This window comes from Hypomesus transpacificus, chromosome 22 (genome assembly GCF_021917145.1).
Source record: "Hypomesus transpacificus isolate Combined female chromosome 22, fHypTra1, whole genome shotgun sequence".
NCBI classification, from domain to species: Eukaryota; Metazoa; Chordata; class Actinopteri; order Osmeriformes; family Osmeridae; genus Hypomesus; species Hypomesus transpacificus.
In genome coordinates this window covers 3,535,508-3,560,712 of record NC_061081.1, presented here as the reverse complement: position 1 = coordinate 3,560,712, position 25,205 = coordinate 3,535,508, and the positions used below count along the sequence as shown (strand labels likewise).

Here is a 25,205-nt window from a genome sequence, read left to right as displayed (position 1 = left end):
AGACCGCACAGCATCAATTCTGGAAGAGAGTATGCCCAGCCTGGGGCTGATATGGCGTGAGCTCTCTCTCTTTCGTTCTTTCTCTCTCTCCCTTTCCCACTCCCTATCTTTTTCCCCTCACTCTCTCTATGTCTCTAGCACGCACGCACGCACGCACGCACGCAAGCGCACACACAAACGTGCCACACTGCCTCTCCCCTATTGACTCGCTAGCCTTCAGGCGGGTGGGAGAGATTTAATTATTGACGACACACAACTCGGCTCCATCGCGAAGCAGATGCCTCTCCTGTTTTCACCCATCCACTCACGGAGGAGGGGGGGATGAGAAGCAGAGCAGAGGGGATTATCGGATGACGCCGATGTCCTCGCGGCTCTCACAGAGCGGCCCTCGTCTTGCTGGTTAAAGGACCGTAGGAGCAGCTTTGCATTCTGCTGCTGGACCTGGCCAAACACAGGGCTGTTTAGTTACACAAGAGAGAGGGGAGCAGGACTGGGATTGAGAAAAAGAAAGTCTGAACGCGAGACAGAGGAGGAAGCAGTGGAGAATATTTCTCATGGCTAAACTGATGTAAATTGGGCCTGCCTGCCTGTCTATTTGCCTGCATGTCTGTGTGCTTGTCTTTTGGTCTGTCTGAAGGCCTGTCTAGAGGCCATGTCTGAACTTCAGTTTAGTCCGCTCCAAATCCTTTCCCCTTGCAAACACCTAATTTCTCGCTGGTTGGTGTGTGCGTGTACGTGTGTGTGTGTACATCTGAACTCCCGGACCCCTAGGCTGCCCCTCTGCCCCCCCAGGGACCCGAGTGGAATTGTGACCCCAGCAAAGTGGCCCTAGGGCAGGATGGAGCTGCTATGACCTCCTTCCCCCTCCCTCAGTCTAGCCTTGAGTGCAGGGCTAGGCTCTGCTTCATCAACTCTCTGTAAATCAATGGGCATGAGCGAGATGAGCTATGACAGAGTAATTACAGGGAGAGAAAGAGCCCGCAGAGGGAGCGAGGAGGGAGGGAGACGGAGTGAGGGAGATGGTGGGAGGGCGAGGAGGGTGGGTAAATGATTTTCCATCATTTGGTGAAGTCTATATCTCTCGTCTTTTCTCACCCCCCATCGGCACTCTCGCACACACATACACCGACACATTAGAATATGTATATGTCACAGCGTCCGCTCCTCTCTGCTGTCCTCCTCTCCGCTTCTCTCCTCTCTTTGAATCTTTCTTTTCCCTCACAGTCCCTCCATCCCACTCCTGCTCCTTCTCCTATCTGATGTGTCGGGTCGTGAAAATGACTCCGGGGCTCGTCTCTAGCTCATTCGCTTTCGCAATCTCTCTCCTTCTCTCTCTGCTCTGTTCTGGCACTTCACTGTGGTTAGCAGGACCAAACTGGGTGTGTTCAAAAGTAAACACATCCACACACACACATTGAGATACTGTGATAATGTTGTGTCTGCACCCTGTTGGAATATTCTGACCCTCAAACATGGTGTAATAACCTTCTTATTAGCACATCTCTGACACACACACGCACACACAAACACACACACACACACACGCACACACACACACACACACACACACACACACACTGGAAGACAATTGACATCTTCACAAAATCAAAGAGTAGCCTGGACTTGTTTATCAAGCCTCATAATCCCATCATAATAGAATGAGTTAATGACAGCAGTTTAACGCTGTTGCCTGGATGAGCCGTCTGGGTGTGTTGTGGGTTACTGTTGTCATTAGCCTCCACTTCCTCTGAGGACCTTACTGTAACATCCCCAGGCTACTCTCTCCCCACCTCCCTCACACACACACACACTCACACACACACACACACACAGACACACACACACAGCGTTCTACTGGACTTAGAACATTTCTTTTCCAAAACACTAGACATCAATCCTGCCCATCATAGTAATTGAGCTTTGGTCAGCTCTCTGATGAGAAGAGACAGCCTGGCCCTCTTCTCCTCCTCCTCCTCCTCCTCCTCTGCTTTTCCCTCTTTCTCTTCTTCTCTTGTACAGAAAATGCCGAAGAGACTCTTGTAACTACGCCGCTCGCCAAAACCTCCCTCTGAACTCCAGAAACCAGCACGCTGACCTCGCAAAGCATCACGCCAAGTCACCTCCCGTTAGCTCACAACGCTGCTTGTCAGTTACTCTGCCTCACAGACTGCCCTACCCCCAGTCCTAAAGTATCTGTCTCTTAAGACTCCTAGACTTCCTGGCTCGCAACCTTTTAGGTGGCCTGTCGCTCAGGCTCCTGTCTGCCTCTCAGCCTCTGCGTCTCTGGCTGCCTCACAGCCTTCCAGCCTCTCTATTTGCCTCACATCCCTGTCTCACTGGCAGCTTCTCAGCCTTCCTGCCTAACTGGCAGCCTCTCAGCCTTCCAGCCTCTCCATTTGCCTCACATCCCTGTCTCACTGGCAGCCTCTCAGCCTTCCTGCCTCTCTGGCTGCCTCACAACCTCCTTGCCTCCCTGCCGGCATTGTCTGCCTCGCAAGCTGCGTCCCGTAGCGACTGTGGTTCAGAGCCCGAGAGCCGATTCTGGAAGAGAAGAAAACGATAACAACAGCAACAGCAAGAGTGTCCCGTAACTCTTCCAGCTGAGCGTGTTGCTGAGGGCTGCTATTCGGTCGGGTGAACCATGGAGCCAGTTGGCTGTGTTGCAGGGCACAGCTAGAGCATTTGTTCAGAGTAGAAGCAGTAAGCTCACCAGCATCCTCAGGAAGAGGAAAGGGACAGAGACCGGGAGTGAGGGAAGATGAGGGAGGAAGCAGAAGAGAACAAGACAGGGAGGAGAGTGATGGGAAAGAAAGCAGGTGGTGGGAGGAGGTGACAGGAGAGACAATGGAGGAGAGTGAGAGAGGAGAGGAGAGAGGGACAGAGAGGAGAACAGCAGGAAGAAGCACATGTAGAAACATGGCAGTGTAGCTGACACAGTGTCTTTTCTATAAATAAATAAAAATCCCTCCTTTCTTTACAATCAACAACAGCCTCTCAAACACATAAACCAGCTTACACACACACACATAAACACACGCCATACACACGCACCCGCACACACAATGAATGGTGAGTAACCGGTCAAAGACGACTCACCAGGCATGATAAGAATTCCACAGAACAATCAGCTGGCTGAGAGACCGATCAAGAGAAACAGAGAAGGGAGAGGCTGAGCCGGTGCCAAAGAAACGAAGGATGAGGAACGGAGGTGTGGAGCCGAGCGCTCTCAGAGCACCATTTTCCTCCGCCGATGTGCACCGTTCCCCTTTCCCCTTGTGGCGCTCTTCCTCCTCGCTCCCTCTCGTTCTCCCCGCTGCCGCTTTGAGGTGGAGGGGAGGAGAATGGATGTTTTAACGCCTCTCTCTCTCTCTTTCTATCCCTCCCTCTGGTTTTCTCTCCCTCTATCGGCTGAGAGCTGCCCTACTTCCTGTGCCCTCTCTCTGAAATGGGACAGAGGCAGCCTCTGTCGCTGTCGCTGTCTCTCTCTCTCTCTCTCTCTCTCTCTCTCTCTCTCTCTCTCTGTAAGTGTGCCTGCAAACAATGCTCTGTGCAAAGCGATCTTGCAGCCTTTTCCTTCTCCCATCCACTCCCGCACTCTGTCTCTCGCTCCCTCTCTCCCTCTGTGTGATTGACTGTGCCCCCTCCCTCTCCCTCTCTGCGTGCGGGGAGGTGTGTGCGCGTGTGTGTGTCTGCATGTGTGTGGCGCAGCCTGGATTGGCCCTACCCCTTGTTTATCAAGTGGGAGTGTGTGCTCTTTGTCCTGACTACAGCCTGCCTCCCAGGAACACTGTTGTTGCCTGGGGCTGGAGATGAAGCTGGAGCTGGTGCTCGGACAAGGGCTGGGACTAAGGCTGGGGCTGGGGCAATGACGATGACTAGGGCTCGGGCTCGGGCTAGGCTCTGGGGTTAGGGCTAGGGATAGGACCAATAACAGGACAGTGGACTGAGTCTGCGTTAGGGGTAAGACTGTGGGGTTGGGGCTGGATGCAGCAAGGGCAGGGGCGAAGGCAGTGCCAAGTTGTGGGGCTAGGGTTGGGGCTAGGCAGACTGTATGGTGTCGGGAGGAGGAAATGGAGAGCACCAAGGACAAGGGGCTAGGGTCATGAATCTACACCATCAACACGTCTTGAATGACCTCATCCAATACCAGAGTGAGGGAGGAGGGGGGGGGGGAGTGGTGGTGGCGTGTGTCTCTGTGTGTGTGTGTGTGTATGGGTTGGTAACAGGCGACACCTTTATGCTAAACACACACTCAACCAAACCTGAAGTACAAAAAGACTTTTATGATTCACACCGTAGCAGTCCAAACACTTCTAGAATCCTAATGCAGGCTGAATGGCATTTTTAGGACACTAACAAAAGTCTGTGGTCTCTCTGAGGGCCGGGGGGGGGGGGGGGGGGGGGGGGGGCTCTTTGGTGGCGTCAGGGAGGGTGCTACGTGATGTTGTGTATGTCCAGATTAAAGATCTGAACTTCACACCAAAAGGTCATGGACAAAGCTGCCTTCTCTCTCTCTCTCTCTCTCTCTCTCTCTCTCTCTCTCTCTCTCTCTCTCTCTCTCTCTCTTTCTCTGTCTCTCTCTCTCTCTCTTTCTCCCTCTCTCTTTCTCTCTGTCACTGTAACTCTGCCACACTATCTCTCTCTCCATATTAGTGTATGTGTTACGTGTGTCAGTTCTACTCTTCTGCTGTGGAGACCAGGCTAGTAATCAGAGGCTAACGTCTACAGTCTCAGAAGAGAGGACAGGTGAGGACAGGGGAGGTGAGGGGAGAGGAAAGGAAAGAGGGCAGCATAGAGGAGGAGAGGAGAACAGAAGAGAAAAGAGGAAAGGAGAGAAAAGAGTGAGATAGACAAAAAAAACAGAAGTAAACACTGCAGTCAAACAAGCACCTTGTTTAAAAATGTTTGTCTGTATCTAGGTCAGTCAGCACCAATGGAGCTGTGGTGAGTTCCCTCTCTCTCTCTCCCTCTCGCTCTCTCTCTCTCTCTCTCTCTCTCCCATTTCCCCCCTCTATCCCACTGTTTCAGTCTCGCACCCCCTCTGATTCTCTCACCCCTTTCATTTTCTCTCCTCAAACACACAAACACACACGCGTCATACAGTAATCCACAGACCTGACACCCCAGATGGCACTCCCTAACACTATCAGACTCCCTAAATCTCCATAGCGATGGCAGCCCCTCTCTCCCCATGCACACACATTCTGCTCTCCTGTCTGGGTTCCCATGATTCCCTTACTGAGCCTCCTGGTTCTTTTAGCTAGTTTCCTTTCTCCCTCTCTCTCTGTCTCTCTCTTTCCCTCCCTCGCTATCTCTCTGTCTCTGAGATGAGGAAAGTTCTGGACAGGGTGGAAAACGTGTCAGCTTGAGTCTAATGAAAGTTTCTCCGTCCTCCTCTATCCATCTCTGTTCTGACATGTCGGTTTTGTGTGTGTGTGTGTGTGTGTGAGAGAGAGAGAGATAGAGAGAGAGAGAGAGAGAGAGAGAGAGAGTGTATCTCCCTTCTGCAGGCCTCTAAGAGACCATTGGTGAGGCTGCTTTGATGGTGTGCTCAGTATTCAGCTCACAGGTCAGGATGACTCCTTTAAAGATCCTTCCACTGGATGGTTTACACAGACCATCAGCACCCCGCTCTTCCTCTGTCCTTCTCTATCTCCCTACTGTCTCTCTCTTTCTCTCTCTCTCTCTCTCTCTCTCTTCTCTCTCTCTCTTTCTCTCTCTCTCTCTCTCTCTCTCTCTCTCTCTCTCTCTCTCTCTCTCTCTCTCTCTCTCTCTCTCTCTCTCTTTCTCTCTATCTCTCTCTCTTTATTTATCTATTTCCAGCCCCAGGCCCAGGGCCCACATTAGGACTGGGATTTGCAAATACAAACCCTAGTCCCAACCCTAGTCCCAGCATTAGGCCCAACACTAGCCACAAGCCCAAAACCAGTCCAAGTTCCAGAAACTGCCTCGGCCCTAAGCTCAGTCCCTGCCCTGTTAGCCCCAGAGAGCTTGTGGGATTCTAGTGATGAGACACACAAGACACAAAAACACACTCACACATACCTGCCGCAAGATAATCACAGGACGGAAATCTTCTAGAATTGTATTGCCTTCTGCTTTATCACCTGGGACATTTATTAGAAGCCATAAAGTTGTGATAAAACCAACTCTGATTGCTTTGTTTCTATGACAACAGCACCCATATTTCACATAAGGGTGGGGTGTTGAGGGTGAGGAGTGGGGTGTGTTTCACATTAGGGTGGTGTGATCAAGGTGAGGTGTGGGGTGGTGTGTGTTTCGATGTGCGTGCGTGTGTGTAACCTGTGCAGTTCACATTGGTCCACACAGAGCCTAATGACAGCTAAGTAATAACACTCCTCCATGAGTAAGCTGATTGTGTCACTACTGCACCACTGCCGTGCCTAAAGGTCTATTAATACGCCGCGTGTCCGAGGAAGTCAGCAGCCTAACAGGAAGTAGACTTCATGCAACTTGGGAGAGAACTTGTTTTTCCTTTCTGGTCTTGATGAAGGCCGGTCCTTCCTTGTTTGACTGGAGCGAATCAGTTATGAAACAACTCATATCAGCCTCGCAGCCTCTCAGCCTCGTGGCCAGCTGGCACGTATACCGTTGTAGAGGACATAGAAGACGGTGTCTTCACCGATGGTCCTCAGAGCCGGCAGATGATGAATCACCAGACAACAACAACTAAAACAACTGCAATGTTTTAGGTGACCAGAGAGACTAATGAAAGCTCTTGGTTGATTGGTGGATCATCAGAGGGGATATACGAGTTATGTGTTTATTGGTGGACATCCAGAGGAGAGGGAGAGCTGTGAGACTGGTGAGAGTCTGTCTGAGCAAAGGTGTCAGACTGGCCCCATCCCAACCTCAAGCTCAAGAGACACTGCCAATGGATTAAAGATGAGCGATGGATCGAAGGAGAGGATGAGGGGGAGAGAGAGTGAAAGAGAGAGAGAGCCGTGTGCTGTTCACACGGCTGAGTGAAATACTGAATGCATGAGTGCAGTGTTTTGTCAATCGATGCACAACAGCAAAAATGAATGAGTGAATGCATGAACAAACACATTGACTGACTGATTTCTCTATGAAAATCATGCTAAAACCAGAGAGGGGAGGGTTTTAGCATTCAATAGGAAATACAGGAAAGTGTGTGTGTGTGTTGATTCCATGACGATGGCCAGTCATTGATCTGTGTTTGTCCTTTTCTGATCTCGACCTCTCCCTGACCTTCTGAAGGAGAGGGCAGGGATGGAGAGATGGAGGAATGGAGGTATGAAGAGGATGAAGTGGATGAACGAGGATCAGAATGAGAAGGGGGCAGGGTGAATGGATGAAAGGCCAAAGAAAAAAAAGAGAGAGAGAGAGAAAGCGAGAGAGAGGGAATGGGTAGAGAAAAGATCCTTTATTTGTCCTCGTTGGGAAATTGGTTGAGGGTGGGGGGAAAGTAGAGGGGAAGGAGAAGAAGGGCAGGATGGAAGGGAGAGGGGGACGAGGAGGGAGGTTTGGGGGAGGGTATCTGGGGACAGGACTGTGAGCACTGTGTTGGGCTTAATGTAGCGAAGAGAAACCAGAGCCACCCAGACTCCCATAACACTAATGACACAAACACACACACATGCACACGCTCAGATACACACACACACACACTCAGACACACACACACACAGGACAAGCGAGGAATGAGGGGTGTTGGGAAAGAATAATTGATTTTTTAGGACGCTTTTAGGACGAAGTAGGACGCTAGCAGAAAAAGGGGGATGAGGAGAAAGAGGAATGGGGCGGGGGTGTAGAGAGCGGGAGGGATGGGGCGATGATGAGAGAGATAAAGAGAGGGATGAGTGACAGGGAAACAGAGAAAGGAAAGCATCCCCCCTGCATATCACAATGAGACCACCTGGAATAATTTGACAGAATTTAATAACCTTAAATGTCATCAGTTTATTGGTTTTATGGATTGATACCTCCGGAACAGGAGCTGAGCCACATTCACACACACACACACGCAACCCCCCCCCCCCCCCCCCCCCCTCGCACAAACACACACCAATCTTCATCTCCCTGCAACACACAACCTCCCTACCCGTTTGCCCCCTCTCCTCCCTCCCCTCTCCCTGCCCCCCCCCCCCCCCCCCCCTCTTTTCCCAGTGGTGCAGTTGTCCTCCTACTGGCTCTCCTAAAACATGGCTTCGCACGGAGCAGCCCAGCTCAGGGTCTGAGTCCTGAGGATGTCAATCAGTTGGAGCGAGGGAGGAGACGTGGAGGAGAGAGAGGGGAAGGGAGAGAAAATGAGAAAATCAAAGACGTGTGAGGTGTGTGTGTGAGGGGGCTCTTTTAGCTGGGGTCCTTGAAGCTCTGCCTCTCTCACTTCTTTTGCTAAACCCAGAGTGTGTGTGTGTGTGTGTTTGTGTGTAAGTGACTTACAGCTGCCAGCTTGTCCATGTAAAGTGACTCACCACCCCAGATGAAAGGCAGCATAGAGAGATCTTATTGTCTGTTCTCGGTGAATACCCTTCACATGGAGAGCTATGAGTCACTCAATGTCTCCAAGGATAAGGGGCATCCTAAATGAAGATTTTGTTCTATCACATATACAAACACACACTATTAACACACACCTGTACATCTGTCCACAATGGGATTTGTCATCCTACTGGGAGGGTTAGATTTGCTGTCATCTCATTGGTTGAGAACAGATGGATGATTCTAGAACTCCGCCCCTGGGCAAACAAACAATTAGTTTGTTTAATTCAATCAATCGAAAGCACAAAGATTACAAACAGCAGCAGAGAGGTATAATCTTATTACGGAGGGATGGGCGGAGAAGGGAGGACAAGGAGAGGTGGGGTAAACTAATGTTGACAAAGTGGTATGATGTCATTCCTGATTGGTGTTGGTGGTGGGGTGTCACTGTTTTGATTTATTTGATCATGAATGAATGCAATACAAATATATACATCAAATATGGGTAAACTTGTGTTTGTGTGTCTGTGTGTGCCTGATGATGTTTATGTGCTTGTGGGTATTCTGTGTATGTTGAAGCGTTTGTGTATGCATTGGTGTGTGTGAGTGTGTGTGTGTGTGTGTCAGCTCACTATAAGCCCAGCAGGACCCACAGACTGCACTGTCAACATCAGTCATGAGCCATTACACACACATAGGCAATATGTTTACTCTTTAATAACTCATTATTGAATCGCTACAACACCCACCCCCCCCCCCCCCCCTCACACACACACACACACACATACAATATTAGACCTCATTAGGTGCTTGGCACCAAACATACACACATGGCTGGACCGAAGTGTTACTAGCTTGTTTAATGACGAGAGAAGAGAAGGACAACCTTGCATGATAACAAACTTACACACACACATCCTTCCCCCTCTCCCACACACACACACACACACACACAGCTCAACCTGGCATGATGCAACGTGAAGACACAAACAGCAGTGTTGAGGACAGGCAAAGAATACGTACATTTAAAACATGATGGATAAAATAGAAAATGCTGAATAAGACAGCAGACTTTTGACATATTAGAGTATTGCATGCAGTCATGATCTTACATCTCTCACAGCCAGAACTTACTGGCTCTGCATAGCAGACTCTTGTCAGACAGGCTTCTCTCGCCTTCTCTGTCCCTGAGTGTCCTAGTAACAGCTGACAGTGCAGCAGGCTATGGAGCAGCTATAGAGAGCCAATCAGCTGTGAGGATTGACCTGAGACTTCCTTTGTCGTTATACCTCCATTAGAGACCGCCTGCTGAGATTCACACACACACGCATGCACGCACACACACACATATACATATAAACACCCATACGCAAGGCTCTTACACGCAAGTACACACACACTCATATATACACACACATCCATACCCACATATATAGTCACTTGTTAGGAAGCACCGATAAAGGCTTTCATAGTCTTGTGAAACACTGAAGCACACAGCAGGTGCTTGTATAGCTGCTGGCATCTGTCAGATTGGGAAGATTCTTTTTACAAGGTGTAGTGTATGAGTGTGACATACACACCTGTACACAAAAGAACCCACACACCCCAAGACACGCACACACACACACACACATATACATACACACACACACACACACATACACACACATACACACCACAATGATCCTTTCTGCAGCCTCCACTATCACTCTACCTGAGGGAGTAGGTCACTGTGTGTGGTGTGTGTATATGTGTGTGCTTACATTACAGCCTACATTATCCATTGTGCCTGCTGTCCTGATTACTGTAATGAATATTTCAGTGGTCCAGCTGCTACTCATGTCCAGGTCAGCAGGGTCCTCCAGGGATAGAAACTAAAGAATTGTCACCATCTCTAATACGACTTGTGTGTGTGTGTCTGATTGTTTCATGTGTGCACACATATGGTGTGTGTGTGTGTGTGAGAGAGAGAGAGTCAACAGTGGTGTTTTTTATATATTATGTTTTGAGGGTTATTGTATGTGTGTATCTCTCTGTATGTGTGTTTCCATGTCGGTGTGTATGTGTTTATGTGTCTCCGGGAGAATTCTTTCTCCAGGATGTATAGAATTTAGTGATGGAGGCCGGGTCATGACAATTCTGTTTATGATGTCCATGTGTGTGTGTGTGAGTTGCAGAATGTGTCTGTTTCTGGGATGTTTTGTGGCTGATAAGAGACGTCCTGGATGGTCCAATTTACTGTCCACTATTTGCTTGCTGTCATGAGCGCTTTATCAGTGGAAAAACACAGAGTACAGATATATTTACTCAGCTCACTGTCCAACAGAGAGACAGAGGGAGGGAGGGAGACAGAGAGAGAGGGAGGGAGACAGAGAGGTGGTGAAAAAGAAGAATAAAGTAGGTGGGGGGCAGTGACAAACAGAGAGAGACAGGAAGAGAACGGAGAGATAGAAATATGAGATCACAATTTCAAACCGGACAGAGTAGGCTCCAGTTCTAAAAAAGGAACATTGCGGAACATTCCATGCGGTCGACACGAGTGATGCTAATAGGTCATTAAGACTAGAGTCCTCTTCCATAAAAGCTCCATGGCGTGCCCTCATCTCTGCTCTAGTCCTCGGGAGGACCGCCGTGCTCATCTCTGAACCACACGAGAGACGGTTGGACCTCCCCTGCGGAGACCATCGCTTTTTGAGACCAAGTTAGAACGGAAGTGGTTTCAGTACGAGTTCGAAGTGAAAGCTTGAGGGATTTCGGCAGATGCTCTGACGGTGGCTGATGCCGTCAGCGTTCGATGAGACGATGCCGGGCCATCTGTAATCACAGTCCTCCAGCCTTGAGGCAGGTTGGCCCATGTGACAGGCTCTCAGCTGCACACTGAGATGACCAAACCAGGCTGAGATGCCATACCACAGGATGCTCTCAACTACAGCATGGTGGATGAGAAGCAACACTTTGGGGTTGACACCAAAGAACCTCAGCCTTCAAAGGAAGTGTAAAATCTATGGGGCCCTAGTGCAGGCATTTTATACTTGAACACTCCACTAGTTTCTTGTTGTAGTGTTTGCCCTGGGAGGTATTCCAGAAAGCTGGTTAAGTGAAAAGCCTGAGTTGCTTAACCCTGAGGCACATTTGGGGTTTTCCGTTCCAGAAAGAGAGGTAACGCAAACTGTGGGTCAGTGTCCACATTATTGGAAAGTGCAATTCATTTTTCCATTCATTATTGTCATCACTTCAGTGTCCATATAAAACTGACAATCCCATACAAGACTGTTAATAAAAGTACATGGGGAGAGAACTACACTACCAGTACTACCATGCATGTAGGCCACTCTGCATACCTCTCTGCTGCAGCAGTCTCATCATCATCATCATCCTGTGATGAAAAGCATTCTGTTGGGGGTTACTGCTACTACAAGTTGAAATAGGCACCAACTGATACTGACTTTGTATCAGGTATAATTGAAACCAAGGTGACGTATAGGCTACAATCACGAGCCTAGTATAGACCTAAGAGAAATATTCTGAGACCTGTTCATGGTATGTTTGATCATTTGGAGCTGCTGCCAATAATGCTTTGCGCCTGTGGGATGCACCGACGTGAACATTTTATTCGATTCAATTCCACCACTTTTTCACCTGTGAAATTAATGGACAGTGAGGTTAAATGTTCAATGTATGGACTAATGCATTCAAAATGTATGCATTGACTTGGCCTGCAATTGTCTCCAACACCAATTGTCTCTTTTTCGCTGCTACAGCCGTGTTGCTGTTTTCCGGAATATGTGCTCAGACTCCCCATAAACACGTATTAACACTTCTAACTCAAGTGGGGTGAAGTAGGGGGACCTTTATTGCTGGCGGGTGCCATGGTAGATCCTAGTATCGGAGTTCCATTGATGTTGGCTTTTTATGGTCCTCATGCACGCGCTTAAGTCAGAGTGGACACTCCGAGTTGATTGAACTCATTCAAATCAGCTGTCCTGGAACCGAAAAGTCAGAGTTTCCCATCTTAGGGTAAATCAGATGGGGAGTCAGATGGCTGAGTGGTTAGGGCTAGTAATCAGAAGGTTACCAGTTCGATTCCCGGCCGTGCCAAATTATGTTGTGTCCTTGGGCAAGGCACTTCACCCTACTTGCCTCGGGGGAATGTCCCTGTACTTACTGTAAGTTGCTCTGGATAAGAGCGTCTGCTAAATGACTAAATGTAATGTCAATGTAAATCAACTCAGAGTTCAGGGTTGGGCTCAAAGTTTGTTAAACCTGATTTCTGGAATACATCCCTGGTATCTGCAAGGGTCAGCCAGGGAGGGTTATGTTCTTAGGTTGGAGAGATATCAGCATGACGAGAGAGGAGGTTGAAAAGATACCAGGATGGGAGGAGGAAGATGGAGAGAGAGGAGGTTGGAGAGATGCCAGGGTGGAGACAGCCCAAATAAACTGAAACACTGGTCCCTAGTAAGATGTCAGACAGCTACCCATAAATCACCTCTCTCTTACACACAGGCTAGGTCCATATCCAGCAGAGGCAACACAAACACATACATACACATACCAAAGGCATACACAGCAGAAGAGTATAAGTTCATGACAGCAACTATATAGGAATATGCAACGTGTGTGTGTTCAGTGGTATGTTTGTGTGTATGTGAAAAACGGAGAAGCAAGTATAATGATGTATGTGTTAAAGAGTAAACATTGACAACACAATCAACACCGACCTTGAGAGTCAGTCATCATTTACACACACAAATTCAAGCAAATCACACACATCATGAGGAATACATCCCAATGGGTAACACACAGACATGCACACAGACACACACACACACACACATCCATGGGTGCCTACCTCTCATTGTCAACGCTCCTGAAGCCAGGTAGAATGTGTCTGAAGCTGGAGTTGCGGTCCAGTTTGGGTTGACTCTTGGTCCGCTTGATCGAACCTTTCAACCTCCGACTCAGGAACCCCTGGATAGAGAGAAAGACAGAGATAGAGAAGGAGAGAGAGACAGATTATAAGAGAGACATAGCACTGTCACTGTCACTATCAATAAGCATTAGAGTTTGAGGGCGGCAGATGAAGTAGTATGGATATTCCCATTAGAGAGAGAGTGATATTGACCCGCTGATGTCTCTTCTCTGAGTAGAAAGGTGCGGCTGAAAGGCCTACAGAGACTAGACAGGGAAGAGGACAGGGACTAGGAGCAGGATGCAGAGGCAAGGTCCTGTGGCTAGGGCAGGGTTGGGGCATGGGCAGGGGTGGGGGCAGGGGTGGTGCATGGGCGGGGGTTGGGGCAGGTGACAGGGGCAGGTGACAGGGGCAGGGAACAGGACTAACAATAAAGAAAACAAAATGTTCCAAAAACTTGGTCAAAAAAAATATCTTTTCATTTGCTTTTCTTTTACTAAACTTTCTGTTCAAATTAACCATCTACCAGATGTCTTGCTGTTTCACTGTGTGTCTGTGTAGGTGTATGTCACTGTGTCTATGTAGATTTGTGTGTCATTGTGTGTCTGTGTAGGTGTGTGTCACTGTGTCTGTGTAGGTGTGTGTATGTCACTGTGTGTCTTTTGTAGGTGTGTGCGTGTGTCACAACTGCAGCCCCTGCAAGTCTCCCGCAAGTACCAAGACGTTCCCATGGAAACTACCAACTGGCATCAGGAGAGAATAAACCAAGGATAAAGAGAGAGAGAGAGAGAGAGAGAGAGAGAGAGAGAGAGAGAGAGAGAGAGAGAGGAAGTCAGATGGAGAGAAGGAAGGAGAGAAAAAGAGAAAGACAGCAAGTTTGAAGGAGGAGGAGGACAAAAGCTCCCAAGTTAGTTGAACTTAAAGCTGATGCCGCCGAAGTGAGAGAGGGAGATGGGAGGAATATATTTGGAAAAACCGGCAGAAGAAAGGTTTCAGTAAAGATATGATAAGCCTGATGGCACAGAATACACACTAAGTGCTCTTTATCTGTCTCAAGAGTGGACAGACATGTACACAATACATTAGCGCGGACCCGACAGACAGGACGAACACAGTCAGACCAATAACTCTGCTACAACCACACCTGTGGTTAATACCTGCTGTGAACAAGTTGCCATCAGTAAAAAAAACACAGGAATATATGTAAAATGGGATCCCTGTAAATTGTTGTATGTTGAGACGCACATACACAAACCCATATCTACATGCGCACACACAAACACACACACACACACGCACACACACACACAGACTCTGCACCTGCAGGTCTGGCTGCCTTAGTGTGAGACCAGACAACACACCACACCACACCATAAGACGTGAGGATGTGGGCGGGTAAGTTGAAGACTGTGAATCCAAAGCCATGAATATGCACGCACGTAACTCCTACAAGTTCTCTGGAGCTGAAGAGGGTCCAAACCTCATCCATGCAACTGCAAACTCCTTCCTCTCAGAGAACGCTTTGCTACCATATCAAATAGTCAGAGACAGAGAGGGATGGAGAGAGGGATGGAGAGAGAGAGAGAGAGAGATAGAAAGAGAGGTGGCAATTCTGCTGCCAATTAGGACTGCTTCTGGACACTGTTTTACTCATTAAGTTTGCCATTTGAACATCCTCAGATTTGAAGAACTAACAGGAAATGGCAGAGGTCATAAACGAGCATGGCACATGGGGACATGTGCAAGGATGCACGCGTACACACACACACACGCACACGCACACACGCACACACACACTCATAGTTAGATAAAGGATGCAAGTACATTCATCAAGCCCTACACACGAGGTTGTCCATCCAGTGACATTCATTTCTGGCACTATCACACTCTCATTCAGAGAGGAGCAGGCTATAAAGAGAGAGAGAGAAAGGGAGAAATAGTGCAAAGAAAAGGAGGACGGGCGAAAAATGGAAAGGATGAGGAAAAATAGAGCTGGACAGAGAGCGATGAGCAAAAGGAGGGGGATAAACGGAAGAGAAAAGGAATACAATAGAAGAGGGGAGAGGGAGCGAATTGAAGGGACAGAAGGAGACAGAATGAGAGGAACGGAGAGGAGAAAGGGCAGAAAATGAGAGTCGAAGAAGAGAAGAGAGCAGATGTGGACAGACAGAGAGGAGACGAGATGGGATTCAAGCTCTGAGAACGGGAGGGAGGCGGAACGGAGAGAAATCCAGGCCAGAGAGACAGGCAAGCCAGAAAGAAATGAGGCGAGAACGTGTGTAATTGAGAGAAAGGGAGGGAATGAGAGAGAGACAGAAGAGGAGAAAAAAAGAGAGAGAGTGAGAGATTCCTACAGCAGGACAGGGGCTATCCCTAAATGGTCACAGATACAAAGTAATGTGCAAGAAGTGTCATTGCTGGCTTCAGCCATGTGTCTCAATAAACGCAAGCTCTGCTCACAGGGGATGAAGTTTGCCTGCTCTGACTCCCTCTCTAACTCCCGCCCTGACTCCCGCTTTGACTCCCTATCTGTTTCCCTTTCTGACTCTCTGGTTCCCTCTCGGACTCCTTCGCTGTCCTCCTCTCCGTTTCAGTCTTTGACTCTCTCTCTGTCTCCCTCTCTGTCTCTCTCTGTCTCCCTCTCTGACTCCCGCTCTTCCAGAAAACTCTGCCTCAGAACGTCCTCGAGTGACAGCAGTCAACAGCACCATGCCGGGACGAGCATACACGTTTGGTGTGTTGTCGGACACGCCGTCGCCCTGGGCGCCCATTCCAGATACCGGCACAGAACACGATAAGGTTGTTACAGGGACGTTAGCATCACAGGCTAACATGCCGTGAATTTCAATTGGCTCATTAATTAGCCCGCATCGCTATGGCTGACAGCTAATTAGGACTGCCCACCCCCCCTTTGAGTTGAGTCGGTTCAACCCTTGGTACAGTATGTCATAAACAATCAGTTCTCCCCTTGGGCGATAATGGTGCAAGCTTAGATTGCTTTAAAGATGCAGTCTCTATTACTTGCATTATACTGCATGTGTGTGCACGTGTGTGAATGTGTGTGCACGTGTGTGAATATGTGTGTGTGGGACTGTTTCTCTCTCTGTGTGTGTGTGTGTGTGTGTGTGTGTGCACATGTGCATGGGTGTGTGTCCATCCAGTTTCCACCATTCTTGATACCCTGAGGGATCTTTATAGACTCCCACAATCCCCCCTCAATCTGTCATAGAGAAGAGACATACCTTTACACTGTGACAAACCTGAAGACAGAAAATTATGCGTGTACATTTTACATTTAATCATTTAGCAGACGCTCTTATCCAGAGCGACTTACAGTGTGTACAATCCCCCCGAGGCAAGTAGGGTGAAGTGCCTTGCCCAAGGACACAACATCATTTGGCATGACCGGGAATCGAACCAACAACCTTCTGAATAATAACCCGACTCCCTAACCGCTCAGCCATCTGTATGTGTGTGACTGTGATCTGTTGATGGTACTCTGGGGAGGTTTTCTTTATTTGAAGGGGTTGGTTGTTCTAAGTGCTCTGAACACGTTACAGGGAGTCTCCTGCATTGGTATTTACTTTGGGTATTAGAGTGGAATTGTGGAGCTGAAAAGCCTTGCAGGACACATGGCTATCAATATATTGTTTCCTGGTGGCCCCAGTTCACTATAAATGGAGAGACATCTTTTTAAAGTCTGCTTCTCAGCCGTCAGACTAATGAAACACATTTTAATTCACTTGGGCTGCGGAGGTTTCACCAAACGTAGTGGGTTGCAGTCAACGCATGCATGTACGCACACACACACAGACACACACACACAGAGTGTTGAGACAACAGGCAATATCTCTCGGATTACCCCCGCCCTTCCCCCCCAAAACGATCAGAATCAGAGGATGGAAGAGAGGGCTGGTGGGGGGGGGGGGGGGGGGGGGGGGGGGACTGGATGAGAGGGCAGTTTTCAACTCCACTTAATTCATTTTGCCAGAAAGATCAGCAGTTGTTGTCTTGTTGGGGTGAGGTAGGTAAAGGAGGGGACATGGGGCTCACGTGTTCAGTATGCCTGAGAATGGCACGCATCACATGACCACCGCCAGCAACTCAATTTCCTGCTGTACCTCTCAACCTGGCTCAACCATGACTGGAGAATGTTGGTGAAGGTGGATCAGGGCTGCTGTTCCAGGGATAAGAGATGAAAGTAGAGACAGAGAAAGGGAGAGTGAATGTGTGTGAGAATGTGTGTGCATGTATGTGTGTGTGTGTGTGTGCCACACTGAGTTCTAGAGATTTAGAACCAAGGAAAGGTACTTTTGATGTCAAACTGACTATTTTACAGAAAAGGGGAGGAGAGAGAGTGTGGGGGAGAGAGAGAAAGAGAGAGAAAGAGAGAGCGAAAGAGAAAGAGAAAGAAAGAGAGACAGCTGGATTGGCATTCTATGACTGTTTGACGACCAGTTGGAATGGAGTAAGAAATGAAGGGCGTAATGGTGCCTGTCAGTCGTCTCGTCTAAAGAGTTATCCATCTGTCGGTCCTTCTCTCCATCTCACCAGAATGGTACACTGCATCCATGCTAAGTGAAATTCGGGGGGAGTTTGCGTTCAACAGAGGTGGATAGACAGACAGACAGACAGACAGACAGGAAGACAGACAAATAGGCAGGCAGGAAAGCAGGAAGAAAGACAGGACATGGCTCATTCCCTTATACACATAATGCTCCTGATTTAACTCATTTCAGAACCAACACCAGGGTGCAGTACCAGTACTGACCAGATGATGGCCACAGCTGAATGGTAGTTAGCTTTCTCCACGTTAAAACGTTCTTTCTGAGGGTGCTGCTGTGCTTAGGAAGTGTGTCTAGCCTGAAGCTGTGATCTCCATCCAACCTCTCCTACAACTGTCTGTCTACCCAGAAGGCCATGGGAGGTCATGTGACTCTCCAAGTAAGACAGAAAGACTTTTTCTTTTTCTCTCTCTCGCATCTACTTCTCAGTCCGCTCCTCTTTCTTCTCTCCGTTTTCTTCTCTCCTGAGAGAGCAGAGGGCTGTGCAACTGACAACCGATCAATACTCTGTCTTCTCTCTGTCTCAGTCCAACTCTCCTTTTTCTATTCACTCTCTCTCTCTCTCGCTCGCTCGCTCTCTCTCGCTCTCGCTCTCGCTCTCTCTCTCGCTCTCTCGCTCTCTCTCGCTCTCGCTCACTCTCTCTCTCGCTCTCTCTCTCTCTCTCTCGCTCTCTGTTTCTTGTTTTCTCACTCTTTCTTTATTCGGCCTTACTTTCTTTGGTTGGATCCGCTCTTCTTCCATTCTTGCCCTCTCACCCCATCAAACACTGATATGACATGAACTCTCTTTTTCACACACACACATACACACACGCGCAGTAGCATGCATGATCCTTTTCTACAGTAAAGCACACACAGACAACTCTGTTCACTTCTCCCCGGTAGTCTTTCAGTTTCCCCTTCAGTTTCATAAGTCTGCGTAGTTAGTGGTTTTAACCCTGCTAAACACTGCTGCTCAGTCTATTACAACACACACGTCATCCTGACACCCCAGGAGGTCCAGACACACACACACACACACAGACACACGCACACACACACACACAGACACACAGACACACACACAGACACACACACACACAGACACACACACACACACAGACAGAAGTGAAGGCATGAAGCACACACACACGTGCACACTCACACACGCACACTTGTGACTCTTCAGGGGGCCCAGTGAGGCCGTGCTGGTATTCATCTATGTTTATGAGCCTGCCAGTGCAGCAGCCGTGCTAATTATGCTCACAGCTCCTATAAACCAGCCGTGTTCCAACCCTTACAGAAACCGCTCGTAAGGCAAGGGGGTGAGGAGCATGCTTGTGTGTCTGTGAGGTGGAAATACGACTGTCAAACAATTAGACACTGAAACTTCAATAAGATTGTTGGTTTTAGGGAACTGCATTTTTCACAACAATCCTATATATTTTTTGCTGACATTTTGATCCAAAACATTGTGCAGGATATGGGGGGGATTTGAACATGCAAACCCTTGATCTACAGTCAAGTGCTCGAACCACTGAGCCACTCCCTATGTGAGCACTGAACAAGGTACAAACATACTAGCCTCATGTACAGTCTGTAGGATCTAACCTAGCTTCATGTAGAGTATGTACCATAGGCCTTGAGCAGGATTGAGCAGTAAACTAGTGTGTGTTTACAGTTGACCTTAAAGCCTCCTCTATCAGTCTGTATAGATGCACGCAAAATGCTACTCGCTAATTAGCTGTAAATTGATGACTCGCGGCAAAATCGTCCGTGCTCATTAATTGGGCTGTTTCCTGGAGGTACCACCGGAGTGGGCTGAGAAACAGATGAAGTGGGAGTGTGGGGGTTGGAGTGGTTCATATTTCTGCAGTGAAAGGAGAACACCAGGTGCAGAAAGGTGGAGAAATGTTCCGCTGGTCGATGCAGCACATCAGGGCAAAAGGCTCCATTCCAAATGGAGCAACTCGAGTAAATGAGTTTCCGATTGGCTTCAGGCCCATCTGGAGAACAGACGAGCCTCCGATGCATTGAAATGCATCTAACACACATACACATTTATCGTCACACACCCACACATACACACACACTGTGCACTCACGGTGACTCTGAAGGGCGTGGCGGCAGCGGTGGGTTCCATGGTGGGCGTGGTCTTGTCCGGCCCGCTGCCTGGCATGCTGCGTCTGCGTCCCGCACGCTCCGGGGGCGACTCTGGAGAAGGGAGGGAGAGAGGAGGGAGAGGGAGAGGGAGAGGAGGGAGGAGAGAGGAGGAGAGGGAGAGCGAGGGAAAGAGGAGGAGAGGGATGGAGAGAGGAGGAGAGGGAGAGGGAGAGCGAGAGCGAGAGGGAGAGGGGGAGGGGGAGGGACAGGGGGAGGGGGAGGGACAGGGAGAGGGAGAGGGAGGGAGAGAGGAGGAGAGTGAGGGGGGTGTCACAGGGGAAAAAGGGGAAGACAAGGGGGAGGTCAGTTCGGCAGTTAGCCATTACGAACCACAAGGGTGTGATGTAGCTTCAGCTATTCGATCGTTCTTGCCTTGAGTCTGGGTTCTAGGTCCTCATCATTTTGTCTCCTGTACCAACATGAACACCATGAGATTGTACCAGATAAAAGCTCTTAACCAATGGATTTCCTGTATCCTTGTTATTGTCTCTCTCTCTCTCTCTCTCTCTCTATCTCTCTCTCTGTGTTTGTGTGTATGAGTATGTACAGTGCCCTCCAAAAGTATTGGAACAGTGAGGCGAATTCCTTTATTTTTGCTGTAGACTGAAAACATTTGGGCTTGACATCAAATAATGAACGTGAGACCAGAGATCAACGTTTCAGCTTTTATTTCCAGGTATTTACATCAGGATCTGATGCACAACTAAGAAAATATCACATTTTGTTTGAATCCACCCATTTGTCATGTGAGCAAAAGTATTGGAACAGATATACTTAAAACATATTTAAGTGAATAAGACTTAATATTTAGTTGCAAATCCTTTGCTTTCAATAACTGCAGCAAGTCTGTGACCCATTGACGTCACCAAACTTTTGCATTCTTCCTTTTTGATGCTTTCCCAGGCTTTCACTGCAGCCTCTTTCAGTTGTTGTTTGTTTTGTGGGGTTCCTCCCTTCAGTCTCCTCTTAAGCAGGTAAAATGCATGCTCTATAGGGTTTAAGTCTGGAGATTGACTTGGCCAGTCTAATACCTTCCATTTCTTGCCCCTGATGAACTCCTTTGTTGTTTTGGCAGTGTGTTTTGGGTCGTTATCTTGCTGCATGATGAAGGCTCTGCCAATCAGTTTGGTTGCATCTTTCCTTAAATTGGCAGACAAAATGTTTCTGTAGACTTCCGAGTTCATTTTGCTGCTGCCATCATGTGTTACATCCTCAATGAAGATTAATGAGCCCGTCCTAGAAGAAGCCATGCAAGCCCAAGCCATGACATTACCTCCACCGTGTTTCACAGATGAGCTTGTGTGTTTGGGATCATGAGCAGTTCCTTTCTTTCTCCAAACTTTAGCCTTTCCATCACTTTGGTAAAAGTTAATCTTTGTCTCATCAGTCCATAAAACTTTGTCCCAGAATTTTTGAGGTTCATCTCTGTACTTTTTGGCAAATTCCAGCCTGGCCTTCCTATTCTTCTTGCTAATGAGTGGTTTGCATCTTCTGGTGTAGCCCTTGTACTTTTGTTCAGGAAGTCTTCTGCGAACAGTAGATAGTGATACCTTCACTCCTGCCATCTGGAGGTTGTTGCTGATCTCACTAACAGTTGTTTTAGGGTCTTTCTTTACAGCTCTCACAATGTTTCTGTCATCAACTGCTGATGTTTTCCTTGGTCTACCTGTTCGACGTCTGTTACTTAGTACACCAGTAGTTTTCTTCTTCTTCAGGACATTCCAAATGGTTGTACTGGCTATGGCCAATGTTTCTGCAATGGCTCTGATTGATTTTCCATCTTCTCTAAGACTCACAATTGCTTGTTTTTCACCCAAAGACAGCGCTCCGGTTTTCATGTTGTTTTCACCTCTGAATACAGTCTGCATAGACAAAACCTATCTTACCCAATCTGAACCTGAGTGTAGACATTCAGTGGTATTTATTGATTGAATAATGTATGTAATAGGACACACCTGGGCAACAAAACACACCTGTCAGTCATATGTTCCAATACTTTTGCTCACGTGACAAATGGGTGGGTTCGAACAAAAAGGTGATATTTTCTAATTTGTGCATCAGATCCTGATGTAAATACCTGGAAATAAAAGCTGAAACGTTGATCTCTGGTTTCACATTCATCGTTTGATGTCAAGCCCAAATGTTTTCAGTCTACAGCAAAAATAAAGGAATTGGCCTCACTGTTCCAATACTTTTGGAGGGCACTGTATGTATACCCTCACAGAAGGGTGTGCTGCAAATCTAGACAAGTTTATCTGGAATGCGAGATCCGGCGCTCTCATAGCTCAGAACTCTGAACGCAGGTCTGAACCTAGGTTGACATGGTTGGAGTGTCTGAACAGAGGTAACCCCCTAGCTGTGAAGGATGTAGCCAGGCACCTGAATGACAGCCAGCCAGACGCTGACACTGGGAGGACGAGGGAGAGAGGGGGTCTAGCAAGTCTCATTGAGACAGGTAGTCAGACTGGAAGATGGGTCTGTGTGTTTGTGTGAGGAGGGGGGACATATTGGAGCCACATTGACATAAACAACATCAGGGTGAACAACATCCTTCTGACCCAGGCCAGGCCAGCCCTGCCCTCAACCCCTGACCCCTGATCTCTGTGAGGTCACACTCACTCTCACGGTGAGGGTGTCTCTAGTCGTCACCATTTGGTAATCCTGAAACACTCTTTGGAGGAATTGACACACATAAACTAACACACTCTACTCTCTTTAGATTCTCTGGAAACGTCCGCTATTCTGCTTCCACGGCAATGTGGGAAATAAACATTCACATCAAAGATGACAGAGGACGAGAGCTGGATGTTTGGACTGAGAGAACCAAGATTGGACAACTCGCGCTCTGGTTCGGAACTCGCCTTCCAATAGACAAGGAGAGAGAGGCTAAGAGAGAGGAAGAAGGGAGAAAATACCCATCTCTCCTCTGCGTATGCGACCTTCCCAGTGACTCATGCTGTCTACACTCCCGGATGTGGAGCTCCAGGTCCTTCTGGACATGGCCTGAGACACTGCATCCTCTTGGTCACATCAGCCTGTGTCCCACACCAACCACCTCCTCCAGTCAGGAGTCTCCCCTCCCTTCCCTTACCCTCCTCTCCTCTCTTCTCCTCGTCTTAAATATTGACGCCCCCTCCTCCTCTCCTTGCCCTCCTCATAGTTGGTTAATGGGCAGCAGAGAGTGCCAGATTGGGATCAGGGAGCACTTACACCACCATGGCCCAGATGGCAGTTACCTGGCCAGACATGTGTGTGTTTCCCTGTGTGTGTATTATGTATGGATGGATGTACCATATGTGCACAGGGTGTCTGTGTGTGTACGTGTTTATGTGATTGTGTTCAGCAGGTTAATAGAGGTGTGGGGTCGTTGGTCTGGCGAGGTCTGATAAGACCTGGGACAGACTCAATCACCATGGTAACATCCAACGGTCTGAAACACTGGCCATCAATGACCGGCTGATAAGATGCTCGAGGGTGCCAAACACACATCGACACGCACACACATTTCACTGTGAGTGTGTGCACACCTGTGTGTGTTCAGGCGGGTTCGGAGGTACAGTCATGAATATGCAGATTGCTCCCATACAGTGGCTGAACGGTGTGTGTGTTTCTTTAAGCAAGTGGACATATTTCACACCATGTATTCATGATTATCTCGTTTTTTATAACCCTGAAAATTGGGTACCTATTATGCTCTCTGTCTACTTTCCTCACTCTATCCCTTTCTCTCTATGTCTCTCCGCCTTCCTCCTCCAGAGATAAAGAGAGAGGGGGGATGGAGAGAATGATAAAGAAAAAGGGAGACAGAGACAGAGAGGGAGAGAGAAAAGAGAGAGAGAGAGAGAGAGAGAGAGAGAGAGAGAGAGAGAGAGAGAGAGAGAGAGAGAGAGAGAGAGAAAACTCGAGAACTTGTGTGAACTGTGGACTGACAGGTACCTTTCTAACAGCCACCAAGGACAATTTTCTCAGCGGAGCCGTTCCCATGGCAACATAGAGGACCTGCCATCAGTGCCCCCCTTCTTCCCCGCCCCAACTCTCCAGCCCGCTCTCTCCATCTGACACACGACTGTAAAAAGTATTTGCCTGCTCGGAGCTCTTCTCCCATTGGCTCTGCTGGACTGACCCCAGCCGCCCTCCCCTCTTTGTGGATAAGGGGAATACGGTGGCCAGGTTTGAGAATGCCACACACCTGCACACACTTACACACACACATACAAACACATACAGTATATCAACATGCAAACACTCTTTCACCCACCGCCACTACATGCACACACACATCCACACACAGTTCAACAGGCAGACAGAGATACCACAAAAGTTAATCAACAATCGAAAAGAGGAACGGTTTGGCCACATTTTGCATATCAGAGCTGTGTGTGTTTATGTATGGGTTTATTCCACATATAAAATACAAAGGAAGATTCATGTTCAGAATCACCATACCCAGTTCTCTTTGTTGGTGAGAGACAGCGATGTGAGGAGGTGAGATCTACACAGGCTCTTATGCCCTTCTCCTACTCTTTAAGAAAGACAAACAAGCTGATGTTTTGCCCAGTCATCACAAGGGAGAGATCATCTGACTCCATATGCCAGAAGTCAATGGAGGCAACAGACACTTACAAACCTACAATGTGACTCCGAAACAAAAGTTTACCAAGAATATGTACAAATCATGTTAAGCAATATCTAGACACATCTGTTTTCTCAAAGAATACTGATGCTACTTATGTATTTTCTGCATCCTCTCCTGAACGATCTATGATCTTGCTGCCGTTGCCAGGCACTGCAGACTTCCTGTCTCCCTTGGGTGGAGGAGGGGACTGGCTGTCATTCTGTTGCTGTGCCAACACATGGGTGATTGACATATGCCCTGTGGCTGTCACTCAGTGAGAGGTGGAAACGTGGGGAGATTGGACGGGGGGTGGAGGGGGTTACAGATTAGATTGACACTGCAAGACTGTCTGGGACAAGTGGGTGGTGAAACCGAGCAATGTGATAAACAGTCATGTATATGTTCATGAGATGGGGGGAGGGGGGGGAAAGATGTGAAGAGATAGTGGTAATAAGTGGAGAAAAAGAGGAGTAATAGAGGGAGGGATAGCAAGATAGAAAATGGT

General features: G+C 48.2%; 1 protein-coding gene across 1 annotated transcript in view; it reads right to left on the bottom strand.

Annotated features, from left to right (window-relative positions):
* dab2ipb (DAB2 interacting protein b) overlaps positions 1-25,205 on the bottom strand; it is a 133,390-nt gene that overhangs the window by 35,516 nt on the left and 72,669 nt on the right. Inside the window, 2 exon segments of the mRNA XM_047045260.1 lie at positions 13,319-13,437; positions 20,027-20,136. Of these exon segments, the coding sequence (XP_046901216.1) occupies positions 13,319-13,437; positions 20,027-20,136 (229 nt within the window).